Source organism: Macaca fascicularis, chromosome 3, assembly GCF_037993035.2.
Source record: "Macaca fascicularis isolate 582-1 chromosome 3, T2T-MFA8v1.1".
In the NCBI taxonomy this organism is placed as follows: Eukaryota; Metazoa; Chordata; class Mammalia; order Primates; family Cercopithecidae; genus Macaca; species Macaca fascicularis.
This window is the reverse complement of record NC_088377.1, coordinates 88100057-88115552: the sequence shown is the minus strand read 5'-3', so window position 1 is coordinate 88115552 and position 15496 is coordinate 88100057. Positions and strand designations below refer to the sequence as shown.

At 45.3% G+C, this 15496-nt stretch overlaps 1 protein-coding gene across 12 annotated transcripts in view; it reads right to left on the bottom strand.

Annotated features, from left to right (window-relative positions):
• Positions 1-11134, bottom strand: part of GLI3 (GLI family zinc finger 3) — a 280541-nt gene extending 269407 nt beyond the window's left edge. For 4 of the 12 annotated variants that reach the window (XM_065542082.2, XM_074036582.1, XM_074036580.1 and 1 more), the window contains exon 1: positions 10924-11134. Coding sequence is in view for 4 of the 12 variants with exons in the window: in XM_065542078.2 (XP_065398150.1) it covers positions 10111-10408 (298 nt within the window). In the remaining 8 variants the exon portion in view is untranslated. Of the gene's footprint in view, positions 1-10110; positions 10416-10923 lie in introns of those variants that run through there. The other 8 variants (XM_065542078.2, XM_045389047.3, XM_065542079.2 and 5 more) reach the window with 2 other exon arrangements.
• Positions 11135-15496: the final 4362 nt, after the last annotated feature.

Genomic DNA, 15496 nt, shown 5'->3' with positions numbered 1-15496 from the left:
TTGAGTGGTGGTGATGGAATTTTCAGGGAACAGTAAGAGGAGCTTGGAAAGTCAGTCCTGAGCTGGTCCACTGAAGCATTCGGGATCGAAGTGGCCAGTAGAAATTCCTCACGGAATCTCAAAACACCACTAGGACAGTAGCTCCACGACACTTGTAAAATCTAGAATTTTAAAAATAATGAAGTATAATTTATTTAGAACTTAAGCATCAAGAGAAAACTTTAAATTCTGCTTCACTTCAAAGACTTTTCCCTGAGGAAAACATACCACTGTGTTTCAGATGTGAATGAAATGATACTTTCTCCCCCGATATAGTTTCCTTGCTTAGGACTCCACACTATTCTCCTTCAATCCCTTTCACCACTGAAACATTACATGCAAGATTTGCTGGCACGCCCCTTGACTTTTCATGCTTAAGGGGAAAAATGTTTGTAGCTGATGTTTGAGTCCCAGCAGCTCAGAGAGACAGACAGAGAGAGAGGAAGGAGAAAAAAAAAAAGCAACCAAGGAAAATTGCTCTAATGGTATATCCCTCCTAAAGCTTGAAGTTTCATAGGTAAAAGGAGAGATAAACATTCCTTCCTGAAAGTAAACAGTCAAGGCTTTTTCCCACTCAACTATCCCTGAACCTTTTGTAATTTCCCCGAGGCCTAAACCCAGGACACAATTAATTCCAGATCCTATTTTAAATCTAATCCGTCTCCTATTTGCAACCTGCCTGCAGGTGGGTCTTTTCTTTCTAAATTATAAATCTGAACCTGCGTCAACCTCTTACAACACAAGGCATTTAAAGCTTCCTGGAGCCACTGACCTGGTGATGCTGTAATGCAGGTCTGCTTTTGAAAGCAAGCAAGAGAACAGAGAGCGAGCAAGAGAACGGCAACCTTTACCACGTTGGCGAATTCTTGCCGGGACCTACATATTACACAGCACTTGCACACAAACGCCTCAAGTCGTCCTCTTTAGAGTCGTCACTTACACCTGCAAGGGCGGGGGACCAGGGGAACCCCAAACAAACTTTCATCGTTACAAAGGCGAGTCCCCATTGATTATGGTAATTGTTTTGTTCAGGTTGCTCAGGTTGTATGGGTATGGCCAATTTTGTTTGAAAGCTCGCTCGCTCTCTGCGCTTTCCTGTCGAGTTCCCTTCAGGTTCTGGTTTCTTCCAGTGGTGGCAAGGGACGTTTTTCACGCCTTTCATCACTTTTGCCCGCGCCCGCGTCCCATGCCCGAGGTACCGGGCCGCGGCGGCGGCGCGGGGGGTTCATTAGTGGGTGCGCCGGGCCCGCGCAGCGCCGTCTGCAGCCGCGTCGCCGCATCCATCATCATTACATCAGCGCGGGGAAGTCCACGCCGAGTTCTCCCGGCCCCGGCGCGCCACAGTCCGCGCGCCAGCAAACAGAACATGCTGGATTGCTCAGAGATGGTTCTGGGTGTCTGGGGGCAGAAGGGGTGCTCCCAGACCTGGCTTTGATCAGCATTCCTGAAGCGGCCTTTTAGGAGACAATGCATCTCCGCCAGCCAGGCCGCGGGAAAAGGAAAAAAAGCCGAGGGCTGGGGGCGAAGTGGGGGTGGGGAGGTGAGCTCCAGCGCCAGCAGCGCCTGGCAGCCTCCCTCCAGTGCAGAGAAGCCACCCGCATCAAGGCGTTGTCAGACTGGTCACCCTGCTCCTCGGAATACTCACGGGCATTTGCAAACTCTACAGTTGGCCCAGCCACATTTCCAGCAAACACTGGCAGGGGCTGGCCCTGGTTGCGTTCAGAAGGCTCTTTTAACTGGCTGATTTCAGGGAGCTGCAACCTTCCAGGTACTTTGCAATGCAGCCACCCTGAGTGTGGCATTATAATAAAACATTGGGGATCCCTTGAAAAGCCTTCACAAAACCAATAGGCGTGTGCTTTGCTCACAAAACGTCGAATTCACCTTCTATGAACCTGGCCCCCAATGTGTTTTTCTTCATTAGCTGCCACACATAGATAGATTCAAATGCTGTGAATGATTAAGACCCATCGCCTCATTGTCTTGAGCTCAGGGAGGCCCTGAGTGGAGTCCCAATGTTCAATCTCAACAACCAGAGGCTCTCTGTAGTAAATAGAAAGTATGAAAAGTCACAATTGTGGGAACATGTGAAAAAATCAGCTTTTCTCCTTGCAAGTCTCTGCAGTGAAACCTCTAACCCCCACAGGAGCAAGATTCCTTTATCGTTTAGACATTTACTATGTTTAAAAAGAAAGCACCCATGCCAAAGCCAACGTTAAAAATGATGTTTGACGTGAATGAAACAACTTTCTAATGTAGGGTGAAGTGGAACAGCATCCTTCAATCATGATAGTGCATCCTTCCTGAACAGCAGACTACTTCATTTATTTCCCTAAGCCAGTCGGTTTATTTTTAAGTTGCCTAAACTTGGGCAAAAACTCTCTTCGCTTTTTTTTCTTAGTGTATTTCAAGATTTAAAACAAGTAAGTTAAAAGCCTGTTTAATGATAACCCGATCTGTTTCTGATAGGTTAAAACAGCTACTGGCAATGAGAGATCAGAAACAGAAGACATTCCAGGCGAGGCAGTGCTATTAACAGCACCATGGCTTAGCCTTAAGTGAGAAATTATTCTGTATAGTTTAGGGAACTATTGCTGCAGTGGAAGAAGGCTTTCCTCCAGAGAAATAACATTTATTTACACTTGCCTGTATTTTCATAAGCTGAATAATCTCCTTGATTTGCTGTTTTAAATATCCAGAAGAAAGCAGCTTTGTCAGAAGGATTTTTGAGGCAACCTACCCTGTAGCACTGAAGAGTGACATTGATCTCATACTTGTATTACTAGTCTATCAACTGCTACTTCAAGATGCTACTCCTGGATTAACCATCCAGGTAAAACTCCTATTAAAGATACGTACCTTCCTGTGGCTATTTAATAACCGATTTCTCAAAAATAAATAAATCCTTTAGAAAGAGATTTTTTTTTCAAAATCAAGAAGCACAAACTAATGTTGATTTTAACTTTTTGATCAATTCTGGAAGTGAGAAATAGTCTTGAGTTTCAATGAGCAAAATGCAGGGAATTTTAAACATTTCAGTGGATTTCATGTATTCATGCACCATAGAAAACCTCTTATAGGTTTTTAATGTAGTTGATGTTTCCTTGTGTTCAAAATATCTTCTGAGGGTAAAATCAATTAGATATGCATAACCTTTGTGACACCCTAGCGGTTCCCAGGATTCCTAAGGCTTCATTTCCTCTCCCTTCCCTGTCTGTGTTGCCTTCCTTTTTCTGCAAGGGGTGGGGGGGGGGGGGAAGGCCCAACTTCGTAAGTTCTTAATGAAATCTTCATTCATTTTTAAACATTTTTTCATGTATAGTTATTTTACCTTTATATATGATTATTTTTCCATAATCAGGAAAGCCTAGAGCCTTAACTCCAAATAAGAAAGCTTCTATCTGTCTGCTTTGCCATTTGGTAGCTCAGGGTTCCCCAAATCCACTGCCTAGTGCTAGTGTCCTCAATCTTTCTTTCCTACATTTCTGATGCTCCTAATCGTAGATAAGCAGTATTCATGACAGACATCCTCAAATGGAATTACTCTAAGGAGAACTAAATTACTCTAAGGGGAAATAATTGCCTGGCTATGGATTAAGTGAATTTGGTTTTAGTAAATTAACACTATCTAAACTCTTAAGAAATCCATATATTTAACTTCAATCACTGAAAAGCTTATTTGACAAGAAAGTAATCATTGCTATTGCAGTTGAAATCACAAATGACATTTCTGTGAGCCAGTTTTACTTTTCTGCCATTTGTATTTAAAAGAAAAGATCATCAGCTACTCTTTCTCTGTTACCAGAAGTACTTGATGAGAAACATTTGAGGGGAGTATGAGGTCTCTATCTAATATTCTGAGTTCTGTAAAACTATGAGTCCCATGTGCCTTGGTTAGGCACTGCAAGAAGCAGCATGCATAGCAGGTGCCATTAAAGAGTGAGCAATAATGTGGAGCACATTGGCACCCCCACTTTCTACAGGTTAGCTGGATACAGGCAATCCTCAGACACAGAAGGAGATCTGGAAGTCAGTTATCAGTCTATAGATCAGCTAAGCTCATGAAACTGTATTCCTCTTAAATCCACATGTATCACAAAAATATCATGACTGATCAAATGTGCCCCTTGTCTCTCTTCACTAAGGCTTATAGGAATTAAAAGTTTTCACACATTTTCAGAAGAAAAAACTGTAATTATTCTTATAGAACTTGGATAGCTTTGGTTTCTTAGAATCATGTGTGTCTTCACAGTAAGGCTGAAGGGAGTATAAGGGAGTGGAGTGTATGTTCTGTGAATAGTAATTTACTTTTAAACCATCACAAATATTAGACCAATAACCTGTTGCATGTCAAAATCATCTATAGCTATCCCAAAGGTATTTAACGTATTTTTTGTGAAGTACTACTTACCATATTTTATCCTTCCAACTTTTAAACTTTTGATTCTTGATTCTTAATTGCAGATTTAAAAGCAACATTTTCAGAATTTAAGCATTTGTAATTAACGTTTATCCAGTAAAAATTACCCCATGGTCCACTTACCCTATAAACTTTGCTTGTTCACAGACAGAATTCTTTAGCTGTCTTATTTTTCCACCTTGCATGTACAAAACTGCCAATGTAACCTACACCAAACTACACACCCTCTCAATGAAACTCTCTGATATGGAATTTCATTGTAGTATCCACAGTTCAAACAGCAGACACTGTCCTGAAGTGGCATGGCCTGCTCCACATGTCTGGCCACTGGATTCCAGGTTTCCATACATCTGAGTCATTAAGGCTTCATTCTTAAGCTGCTGGATGAAATTTCTCTACACACGGCTAACTTTATTCAGACTGAATCATTCTTTTTAAAAATATCACAAAATGAAATCAATAACAGGGCTTAACTGTCTCAGTCCTTCATTACTGCAATTTGAAACTTATCTTTCATCTAAATGGTGAGTTTTCAGGCTCTTTTTGTAAAAATCAATAGTTTGTAATGTAAAGCACTCTGGAGCTTCCTAGGCATTTCATACAATCTTCAAAAAAAAAAAAAAAGTTAAAGTAGCAAAAGCTAAAAATTTCCACATGAAAATAAACAATATAATGTCACACTACATTCTGAAGTTACTCCAATAAAGATTCAAGTAAAAGTGCACATGTCCCATTACTTAATTTAATTTTGTAGCATAGAGATTATAGAAGTACACAATCAAATGCTTGGGGTCAAAATGTACTCCTGTGCCACCCTCCCCCACCGCCTAGCCCCCCTCCCCTCTTAAGAAAGGAAAGAAAAGTCCCTCTAGCTGTTTCAGGCCAGCAGTCAATCCAATTTACTGCAGGTACAATTTATATGTACAGTGCATGCCACAACAAAACCACAGTATGATGCCAACACGGCCCTTAAGAAAGTTTTCCCCTAAATCTCTGGAAAGGAGCTTTAAAAGAAAGCAAGGATTACAGTCAGCTAGAAGGTAGGGAGGGGACTTACCTCAAACCCAGCCAAGCGGAAATCAGAGCAGTAATTCTACAAGTCAACAGAGTACACTTTCAAAGCTATAATGGTGTGAAGAAGTGCTGGGCAGCATGGCCTGAAGGCAGCACTAATACACTGATGACTAATGGCTGGGCCTGGGCAGACAATGAATTTGGGGCTTGAACACTAACAGAAACCATGCAGTACTTTGACAAATGGGCTTTCACAATTTCATTCATTGAATAACCTTTAAGCACAAAATTGGCTAGGGTTCTCTTGGGAATTATATGACATGTTGTTGGACAATGATGTAAGTATTTTCCTTGTTAATTATGACTCCTATGCAAAATGCAAAAGTGCCATATATGAGGGTACAACTATAGATACCACAGATGCAGATGTGGAGCTCAACACAATATTGCCTTTCAGGAGGGGGCTGAAATGTTCCAAAGCCACCTTATTAACTATGTAATGGCTTTTTCATTCAGCTTCTTTAGAAGGCCATAGATTTTCTGAGACATTTTGTCGGGTTGAAATATATACACACAGAACAAAAAACACTTTCACATTTAAAAAAAACCGAAAGACAATCACAGAGGTAATGAGTAGTGAAGAAATTTGGCACTCAAATATAGTGCATTTAGAATTACAAGTGGAAAAAGTCTCTCATTTTCAGGGGCTAGGCAAAAGAAAAGTGCCATAAAACAATTGAGACACCATGTAAAGTTTGCGATCAAATGCACTTCCAAACACATTTAACATCCAGTTTCTTTCAAACAGCTCTCCTCCCTCTCCCTGGAGTGACTGGCCTTTCGATTTAAAAATAATAATTTTGGCAATTTTTAAAAAAGAGAATGAAATATCTAAAGTGTCTCTAAATTAACAAGTACCACTTACTCCAGACAGCATTGCCTTTAGCAGCTCCTAAAAACTTAAGAAAAGGATCTTAAAACAGGAAGCTTAGTGAGCTCATAAAACTGTTGCTGGAGCCAGGAACACATAGCATATTTAATCTGCAAACTGTGAGAGTCTACAGTGATTTCAGCAAGATCTGAGGCATGCCCTCAAGGTTTGCTGGGATCTGGGATTAGGGGGTTGATAAGAACCTCCACTGCCCATGGACATGTTTTTCTTCTGCAGTTAAACACAAATGCATAGAGACGTTTGACTGCTGCTTGGCGTTACTGCTCAAGTTATATAAAAGCTTTGCAGCTCCTTTGGCTGTCAATATATCAAAGTTTAAAAAAAATCATCAAAGTGTGAAATTTCATTTAAAGTCTTCGCCAGTCTACAGCTCTATTTCACAGGCCCATCAAATAAAAGTAAAGATGAAAAATACACTGAAAGCACTTGAGAAAGTTTGCAGCAGTACCCCTGCCCTGTTGTTGTTTATTCTGTCTCCCTTTATTTGCTTTGAAACCAGAAACAGATCAATTTTCATCTAGAAAAATGACAATGTGAAGGGAAGGGCAGCATCTTCTCCTAGGCTTTAATGAAAAGACAACCTGAAGTCATTATTAGAGTGGAATCTTTTGTTTAACAAACGTGTGTGTGTGTGTGTGTGTGTGTCCTCTAAAGTCATTTCAGCATTTTAATTGCCTCTCATGATATAAATTGGCAGAAAATTTACTGAATCTTCCAAAACAAATCAGACCGACCTCAGAATATGAATGCCAGCAAAACTAAAACCTCCTTCAAAGAATTCTTTAGCTGGGGATTTACAACAATTGCATAAAGAAGAAAAGTCTGACTTTTAAGATAATCTACTATAGTCTAAAAGCATTAACATTCCATTACTAAGGTTTTCTTGAGGATTTCATGACTCATTGATTCACTTTTCCTTCAAGACTGGTTTTTCTTAGTACATTACTGTCTCCATGTAAGTGAGTGCATGCAACAATGATCATTAAATTGTTTCCTTTCATAAGCTCCCAAACTCTATCCTCAAAAAAAGGAGGGGGAGAAGAGGTCTCAGTAAGCAGGATACCTTACATAGAAGGAAAGACCTCTAAATGGCTAAGCACAGAGGAAGTCTGAAATGCTTACAGCATGCAGGTAATTAAGGAAACTTCACTGGCCAAGAAACAAAGGAAAAGTCCAACTTTTAGCTTTGCACATCAAATTGATAAATTAACAATTCTTTCATTAAATAAGTAATGAAATAACTCAACAGAGCCATTTTTCATCAGTATTGAGTTTTCTCATTTCTGTCTATAGTCCTTTGCCAATTAGATATACAATAGAAATGTGTTTATATCAAGGTTCAATCAAGGAACACAAGCATATTAAAGGCACTGGGAATTGGTAGGCATCTGAGTTGGACCTACCAGCCTATTAACAATAATGCAATCTATATCTTTTAAAGTGTTTCTGCTTGTGTGAAATTTCACTAGACACCTCTTACATTGGACTCATTCATGCATCTTAAACCAAAGCTTCCCTAGGCTGACTTTAAGAATTACATACCCTGAAAGGATCTCCCCTTAGGCGGGGAGTTTCTAATTAAATAGCTTTTAGTATAAAATAAACTCTCTACTCTGTATAAGCATGCTATTACAACTAATTTAAATGTTATTTCATGTTTGTTTTAGGTTTGAATATAGTCTAACTGGCCAAAGTGTTTGTGTACCAGGTTGTTAAGACCAATATTTCCTAACATAAACAAATTCTTCAGATACTTCACAGAGTTTACATTGTTAAAACCAGTCCCGGCAGCTTTAATATATCCCCTCAACTGAAATGCTGTTCTGCTTTAGAAAAATGAAGAGATTTTGAGGCTATTTCACTATTTTAAAACATAGCATTTTCCTCCTTCAAAATAATCTTGACACATGTAATTAAGAAACTGTCAGACTACTATTAATTTTTAATCTAAAACCTAAATGAAATAATTACAGGAATCAATCAATAAGGCACCTATTCAAAATTACCGAGCAATTACATAAATACTCAAAATTAATACTTTAGGTCAATTCTTGTAGATTTAGGTCTATAATATGCTAAGACATCAAACAACACAAAAAGTGTAGCATGGGGAGGATGAATGGTTCCTGCCTTAAACAGACTGAAAAGAGCTCATTTCAGACGGCCAGAGTGCAGGCCCCCCACCAGTCATGCCCAACGCGCTCAAGCTGAAACTCTTTTATTTTTAAAAGTTAATTTATTTCCACCAGACACATATTTCAGGGATCTAAAAAAACCGGCCTCATCCAAATTCTATACAAAAATCACATTTAAGAGGGAAAGGCCTAATTACTCGAATTTTCAGCGAAGTGTATATACTGTGCTCTGGAAAGCCTAACTGGGGAGAAGAAGGAGGAGAAGAAAAGGGGAGCAGGAGGTATTTTTTAGAACTAATAATACCAGCCCGGCTAATGGCACTGCCATGTATTTGCACAGCGGCCGGCCCTCCATACCTTTGACTAAAGGGTTCTTTGACTTGGAGACGCAGACAGTCCATCATTTCAAACTGAAGTGGCAGCTGGAAAATGTGGAACAGCTGGCAAAGAGCTGGGAGAAAATGTTTTACATAAATATATGTACATATAAACTGGCAAAGGGCCATGAGCACTGTACCCAAGGCCAGAATCTACCCGGCAGTCTGCACTGGGGAGATGAGAAGTTGGGGGCAGGAGTGGAGGAAGCCTCCTTAATCCTCTTTCCACGCGGGGTCAGGAAGGGAAGCCTGGGGTGCAGCGCCTCTCGGGGGACGGCATCTTACAGAAGGAGGTGCAATCGGGGACATGAGTACAAGTTCAGGAAAGGATAAAAGGCCGGGTGTAGAGTGGAGCGTCCGCTTGGGGCAATCTGCTTAAAAGTCGCTTCACAAACTCTCCAAGTTTGGGGTCAATATTTACACCCTCTCTGCCTTATCCCGCCCAATTTCCCGCTGCTACTCAAGAAAGTAACTGTCCCCTGCTGCTCTGTGTAAACGCGGCACCTTAAATGATTATTGCATGGACCACGGTTACTTTATTGTGTGTCTGTGCGCGGTGCCCCTGGAAAGGAAAAGAAATAAAAGAGAATCCCAAATCATATACAGATGGTACAACTTTCACTTTTCCTCTTTGACGACGGAGGCGCGCCTCTCTCCATCCGCTCACACCACACCCCCGCCCTCCGAAGCGAAGCCCCGGCTGGAGAAGCCCCGCGGCGGCGGTCCCCGCGCGCAACCACTTCGCCGCCCGCCTCCTTCCGCCCATCCCGAGCGCCGTGTGCGCCCGAAGCCCGAGCCGTAGAGCGCCACCGCGCAGAGGAAGGAACCGGGCGCGTGCGGGGCTCGCGGAGTTCTTCTGAATCCTTTGGGTGGGGGCGGAGGTGAGGGGCGCCGTCGCCACTGCAGCAAACTTCGTCCCCACTCCAGGAGGTGAAATTCTCCAGTCCGTCTCCGGCCGGCCCGCGGGTCAGACTCTTGGAAAAGGACCTTCCAGGAGGAGGGAGCGAATGCAAGCCTTGCTCGGCGGCTCTCTAAATGTGGGCGCCTTTTGACAGCCATTTTCACTCCATCCCGTCCCCCCGCTGGGGACCACCTCTGGCCCCGGAGGCACGGGCGCGGCCGCAGGAGCGGGCTGCGGGGCCCGCGAAACAAAGAACTTCGAGCGGGACGTACCTGCGGCAGCAGCGGCTGTCAAGTCCCCGAACTTCCCATAGACCCGCGGACGGGACGCGAGCGGGCGGCTCCGGGCTCCGCGCGGCCGCGGGCGGCTCCGGCTACCGCGAGCGGCCGGGCTGGGCGCGGGGTGCGCCCGCCGCGGGCATGGTGCGGCGCGGGCGGCCGCGGGGCGCGCGGGGAAGGCGGGAGAGCGGCGCGGGCGAGTGGGAACGGCGGGTGTGCGCGAGTGCGAGTGTGCGAGCGCGCCGGTGGCGCTGCCCCTGCCCGCTCCCTCCCGCTCGTGCAACTCCGGCATCAGTTTCGGGGATCGTGTAATCCGATCCCTTCTGACTCACAGGCCCTGAGTGACAGTTCTGATTTGGTTCAACCGCGGGAGGGAGGGGAAAGAGAAAGAAAGAAACCCCCAGCCGTACGCCTCTCCTGGCATCCAATCGACTTTCTGGAAAAAGGTCCCATCCCGGCCTGGAACCCCGTGCTGGGTGGAGAAGCCCCCCGCCCCGACCCTGCGCCGCCTGCGCTACTCACGGGGTGGAAAAGTTGTCCCTCGGCTCCGCGCTCCCCTCCCGCGCGCTCCCTCCTTCCCTCCTCTCCTCCTCTTCCTCCTCCTCCCCGCGCTCCTCCTCCCCCAAGTTTTAACAGATGTTGCCGGACTCTCCTCGCTGCCTCGCACTCCCTCTTCCTCCGCCCCCTCCCCCGCCCCGTCCCTTTTCTTTCAGCCACTCTCCGGCTCGGAGGGGACGCGCTGAGCAGTAGGACGCCTGCCGCCGCAGGGGGCGAAGTTGGGAAAACTTGGAGTGCTGCTCGCCTTACTTTTGCTTTCTCGCTCCTTCCAGGCCGCGCCGGGGGCCCGCGCTTCTCCCGCCCGCCGGGTCCCCAAGCCCGGAGTGGGTCCCAGCTGCGGGACGGGCGGCGGCGGCTGGGAGGCGGCGCGTCGCGGGCCGGGGTCGGGGGCTGGGGGGGGAGCCCGGCCGCCGCGAGCCACGCGCGCGCTCCCTCCCCGCCCTCCGCCTCCTCCTCCTCCTCCTCCTCCTCCGCCCCTCCCCGGTCTTCACACAGACACATTCATGTCTGCTCCTCCTCTTCCCCCTCCTTGACCCCGCGCCCGCCTGGCGCGCCGAAGCCCCACCCACCCGGCGAGGGGAAGGGGGCCCGGGCGTGATGTCACACGCGCCCTCCCTCTCCGCACCGCCAGGACGCCCCCCAAACGCGCGCCCTGGCACCCAGGCTGCGTCCTGTCTGCTCCCATCTTCTCCCACCCAGCCTCTCTTTTCTCACTCTCGCTGTGGGGCTAGACTCCCCTCTATTCTTTTAAGGCTTCTCTGTTACCACCGCCCCCCTATCCTTGGCTCCCCATCTGCTTGTTTTACATTTTCCCCAAGCCAGCCCCGAAACTCCCTCTCTCGCGGGATGATGCCTTTGGAAGTTCAGGGTTTTTCTCTCCACCGGACTCGTCTGCCCTCGGGGCTAAATCCGCGAAGTGAGGAGGAGCTCGCACCACACAGCCTACTGTCCCTATGGGCCACTTTATAAAAGACACAAAAACAAAGACCCCGGGCTTGGAGCCTGGACTCTAACGTGCCGCTTTTCCTTGAGCTTCAAAGTGTCTCTGTCCCTGCTTCATTTTCAGAGGCTCATACTAGTAAAAGTTGTTTGGCCTCCTTCCTCGACCAGCCAGTCCACGTTCTTCTGCGTCCTTTCAATATATCCAGCCTAGACCTGTAACTTAAGAAAGGAGTTCTCAGGGGAAAACACAGGAAGAAAAAGAAAGAAAGCCCCTGTGACATTACAGCATCCCCTCTTTCTGGGTAAGCCGGGTCCACCCAGCCAGCCAGCCAGAGGTGCCCCGGAGCTCCCGGTGGCTTGTGTCGCCGCCAAGTGTCTTGACTGAAGGAAGAGAGTGGGTGGATGAATGATGAGCTATTAGGATTTGAAGAGCATTTTGAGATTCAAATGCTTAACTGAAGAATCTTTTAACGAAATTGAGGGTGGTATTCACTGTTTGCTTCTTGGGACTCCTTCCTTGTCACAATGACATGACAATTGCAGAGGCAGACTTAAGGTTTTATGGTGGAAGTGGTGGAGGTAAGGTGGGGCTAAAGGACCTAGTTAGCCATTTGTTTTAAGATTTCCCTGGACCTCACCGCTCAGGAAAAAACAAAACACCACTGACTCATCGCAGAGAGCACGAGTCTCAGAAGCCCTGTGGCAGCCCCATCTCCTGGCTCAGTAACTGTCCTCAAGCCTGGGAGGATTCTCTGAGCCTCCACAGGCTCTGAGCCCATCTGGGGGATAGTGTTAGGGGTGCCAGGTCGCGTACCTCCCAGGATGGCTGAGGGTTTCCAATGAGAAATACATGGAAAAGTATAGAGGGATACAAGTGGGTAAGAATTATGCTTTTACAATTGAAGAGAATTGCAAGCCACTCTTTCCTTTATATACTCCCAGCATCAGTTACAATTGTTTTTAGTATTCATGTACTGCTTCTGCCTCAATCACATGAATACAAATAGTACATCCTGATAGCCTACTCTGTTCACCCAATGGCAAAAAATAAATAAAAAGAAGGACAGCCAATAAATCAACAAATAAAATAAACTAGATATTTTGACTCTTACTTCAAACAGTCTTCTAGCACATTTTGAATCACGAAGATCTTGATTTTTCAGTTCTTAAAAGACAAGAACAAAGCAAAAGCAGCAAATCTTTCCCCCTATGCCCGTCACAATAGCTAAACAAAAAAGAGGAAGAATAATGCTGCGTGTCCTATGTGTCCAACTCTGCTTTAATGGTAAGCCCATACATATAAGTAGGCACATTTTGCAGAAACAGTGGAGGGGAAAAAAACCCCAGTTTGCCTGAGTGTGAGTTAAATAATGCCACAATGCAGTGACTTTCTCTCTGTGTTAACACCAGACGCTGTTCAAATGAAATCTTACATGGAATCCCAAAATATAAAAGAGTTATTATGGTTGAAGTTGGAGTGAGGTCTCAGTCCCCCTAAGCCTTTCTCTCTTTTCTGCAGTGGCTCCTGAGACATCTGTAAAAACCCAAAGACACCCAGAAACACAGTGCTAGACCTTTGTTGTAGTGATACACAGCACTTAGAGACTTACAGGATTCTGTACACTGCCCTTCCTTGATGTCTGAAATTCTATCATAGATTGACTTATTGCCATCTCTCATCAGTTCTCTTTTCAAATGCAAATTCTTAAGAAATTTTAATATAGTAAGTACTCAGAATAATTAGGCTTTTAAGACAGACTTTCTTTTTTGTTGTTGCAACAGTGAAGTAGGAGAGACTTGAAGATACCTGCATTTGTTTTCTAGGGCCATGGTAACAAAGTGCCAAAAACTGGATGGCTTAAAGAAGGGACATGTGTTGTCCTATAGTTTCTAGAGGCTTGAAGTGCAAAAGTATGGTGTCATGCAGGGCCACACTCCCTCTGAAACCTGGAAGGGAAATTTCTCCCTTGCCTCTTACTGGCTTCTGGTGTTGGCTGTCAATCTGGGTGTCCCATGGCTTGCAGCTTCTTCCTTTCAGTCTCCACCTCTGTCCTCATATGGCATTCTCCTTTTGTCTCTGGCTTCTCTTCTTATAAAAGCACGAGTCATATTCTGTTAGAGGCCCACCCTACTCCAGAATGACCTCATCTTAACTAATTACATCTGCAACAAGCCTGTTTCCAAGTAAGATCATATTCTGAGGTTCCTAGAGTTAGAACTTCAACATTTCCTTCTGGGGGACATAATTCAACTCCTAACAACACTGCAAAACATAGTGGGAGAGGAATGAAAGATACGCAAGGGAGAGAACAAAGGATGAACCTGGAAACAAACTTCACGTGCTCCTCTGATCCCTACCATGGGCCGATGTTATATGAATACTTTTCTCCCCTCACTTACCATGGCAGTTCTTCTATCTCCCTGCACAGTACCACTCAGCCACTCAGTTAATTATTGGAAAATTCCAGGAGAATAGTTCATGTGTACCGATAAACTTCTAGTTGCATGGGACAAAATTCCACCTCCAATTCGACTTAAGTTAAACTTCAGACGGACTAGGTGGCTGTTTTTGTTGACGAAAAAGTCCAGAAACATGTAGGTGTGCTTTAGGCAAAACAGAATCTAGGGGCTCCAAGAATGTCTACTGGGTTCTGTTTTCATCTTTCAGCTCCACTTTATTCACACTTCATACAAAGTTTCTTTAGGCAACCGAGGAAAGTGGCCGGAGGCAGCTGCATTTTCATAATCAATCTGAGAGTTTGTGTTCCCAGAAAATAATGACCTTTCCCAAGCAGGAAGGAAAGAAATTATCCGATATTCCTCTTGGCCAGGCTCACCTCTCTAGGTTTCCTCATGCCCACTCTGCTTTCCTGGGTCCTGGTGGTTCTGCGTGTTCTGCACACACTTTGCCAGCCAGCCTGCATGTAAGGAAAGTACTAGGGAACAAAGGGAGATCCCTGGCCACATGAATCTCTCAGGAGTGCCTTAGGAAAGGAAACACTAGTGCAGAGTGGTTGGGCCTGAGCCTCCCCACGCTGACTGGCCAGCTGCCAGGAAAGAGAATACTTTTAAGTGCATCGCACGCGGGGCCCTTCTTGGGATCTCTCACTCAGCACCCGCGTTAACTTGTTCTTCCATCTTCCTGGAACACTGGGATTATAAATGTAACCCAGATGTCTGCTGTGTCCCTCTTCACCTTGGAGATGTAGCTATAATTGTCTTGGACCTCTGCCAATCCCACAAGTTGGGAAGATCTAAAACCCTCTCTTTGGATTTCTGCAAATTTCAGAGCCCCTGTGGATGCTGTGTGATACTGACCCATACCGTATACTCAGATCCTTGCCTGCTCTTCTGGAAACTCGCTCACAGTGGGCATGAGGTGAGCATGGTGGATTTTACCGATCATTTAGGCAGCCTAGAGGTGATTTTCTGTATCCTGCTTTTTCTAAATAAAATCATTTTCTCTCAGTTGTCTCAAACCAAGCACTTCAGTAACCAGTGTTTTCTTGAGGTCACTCCTTCCTTCCCTAGGAACTTATTCATGTGACCTGGTGGTTTCACCTGTCTCTTCTATCCCTCTGAGGCCTCTCCCCTATCTTCGTGACCATCTCTTATCCACCTGGCAGCAATGTTCTGCCTTTCTTTGAGTTTTCTTAAAGCTGGGTAACAAGCAGTGGTCTGTAGGGCAAATGTCGTCTGCCAGCGCGTGTTAATTTGATATGCACGAGTAAATTTTGCATGCCTTCAGATGAAGCCTGTACTCCTCATTTGGCCGGTTACTACCACTCCCTGTAGCCTTATACTTGCAGCGTCACTTGTTTACATAACTTGCCTCACTCCTGGAAACGTGGGTTTGCTACCTTTGCCCTAAATAATCCAC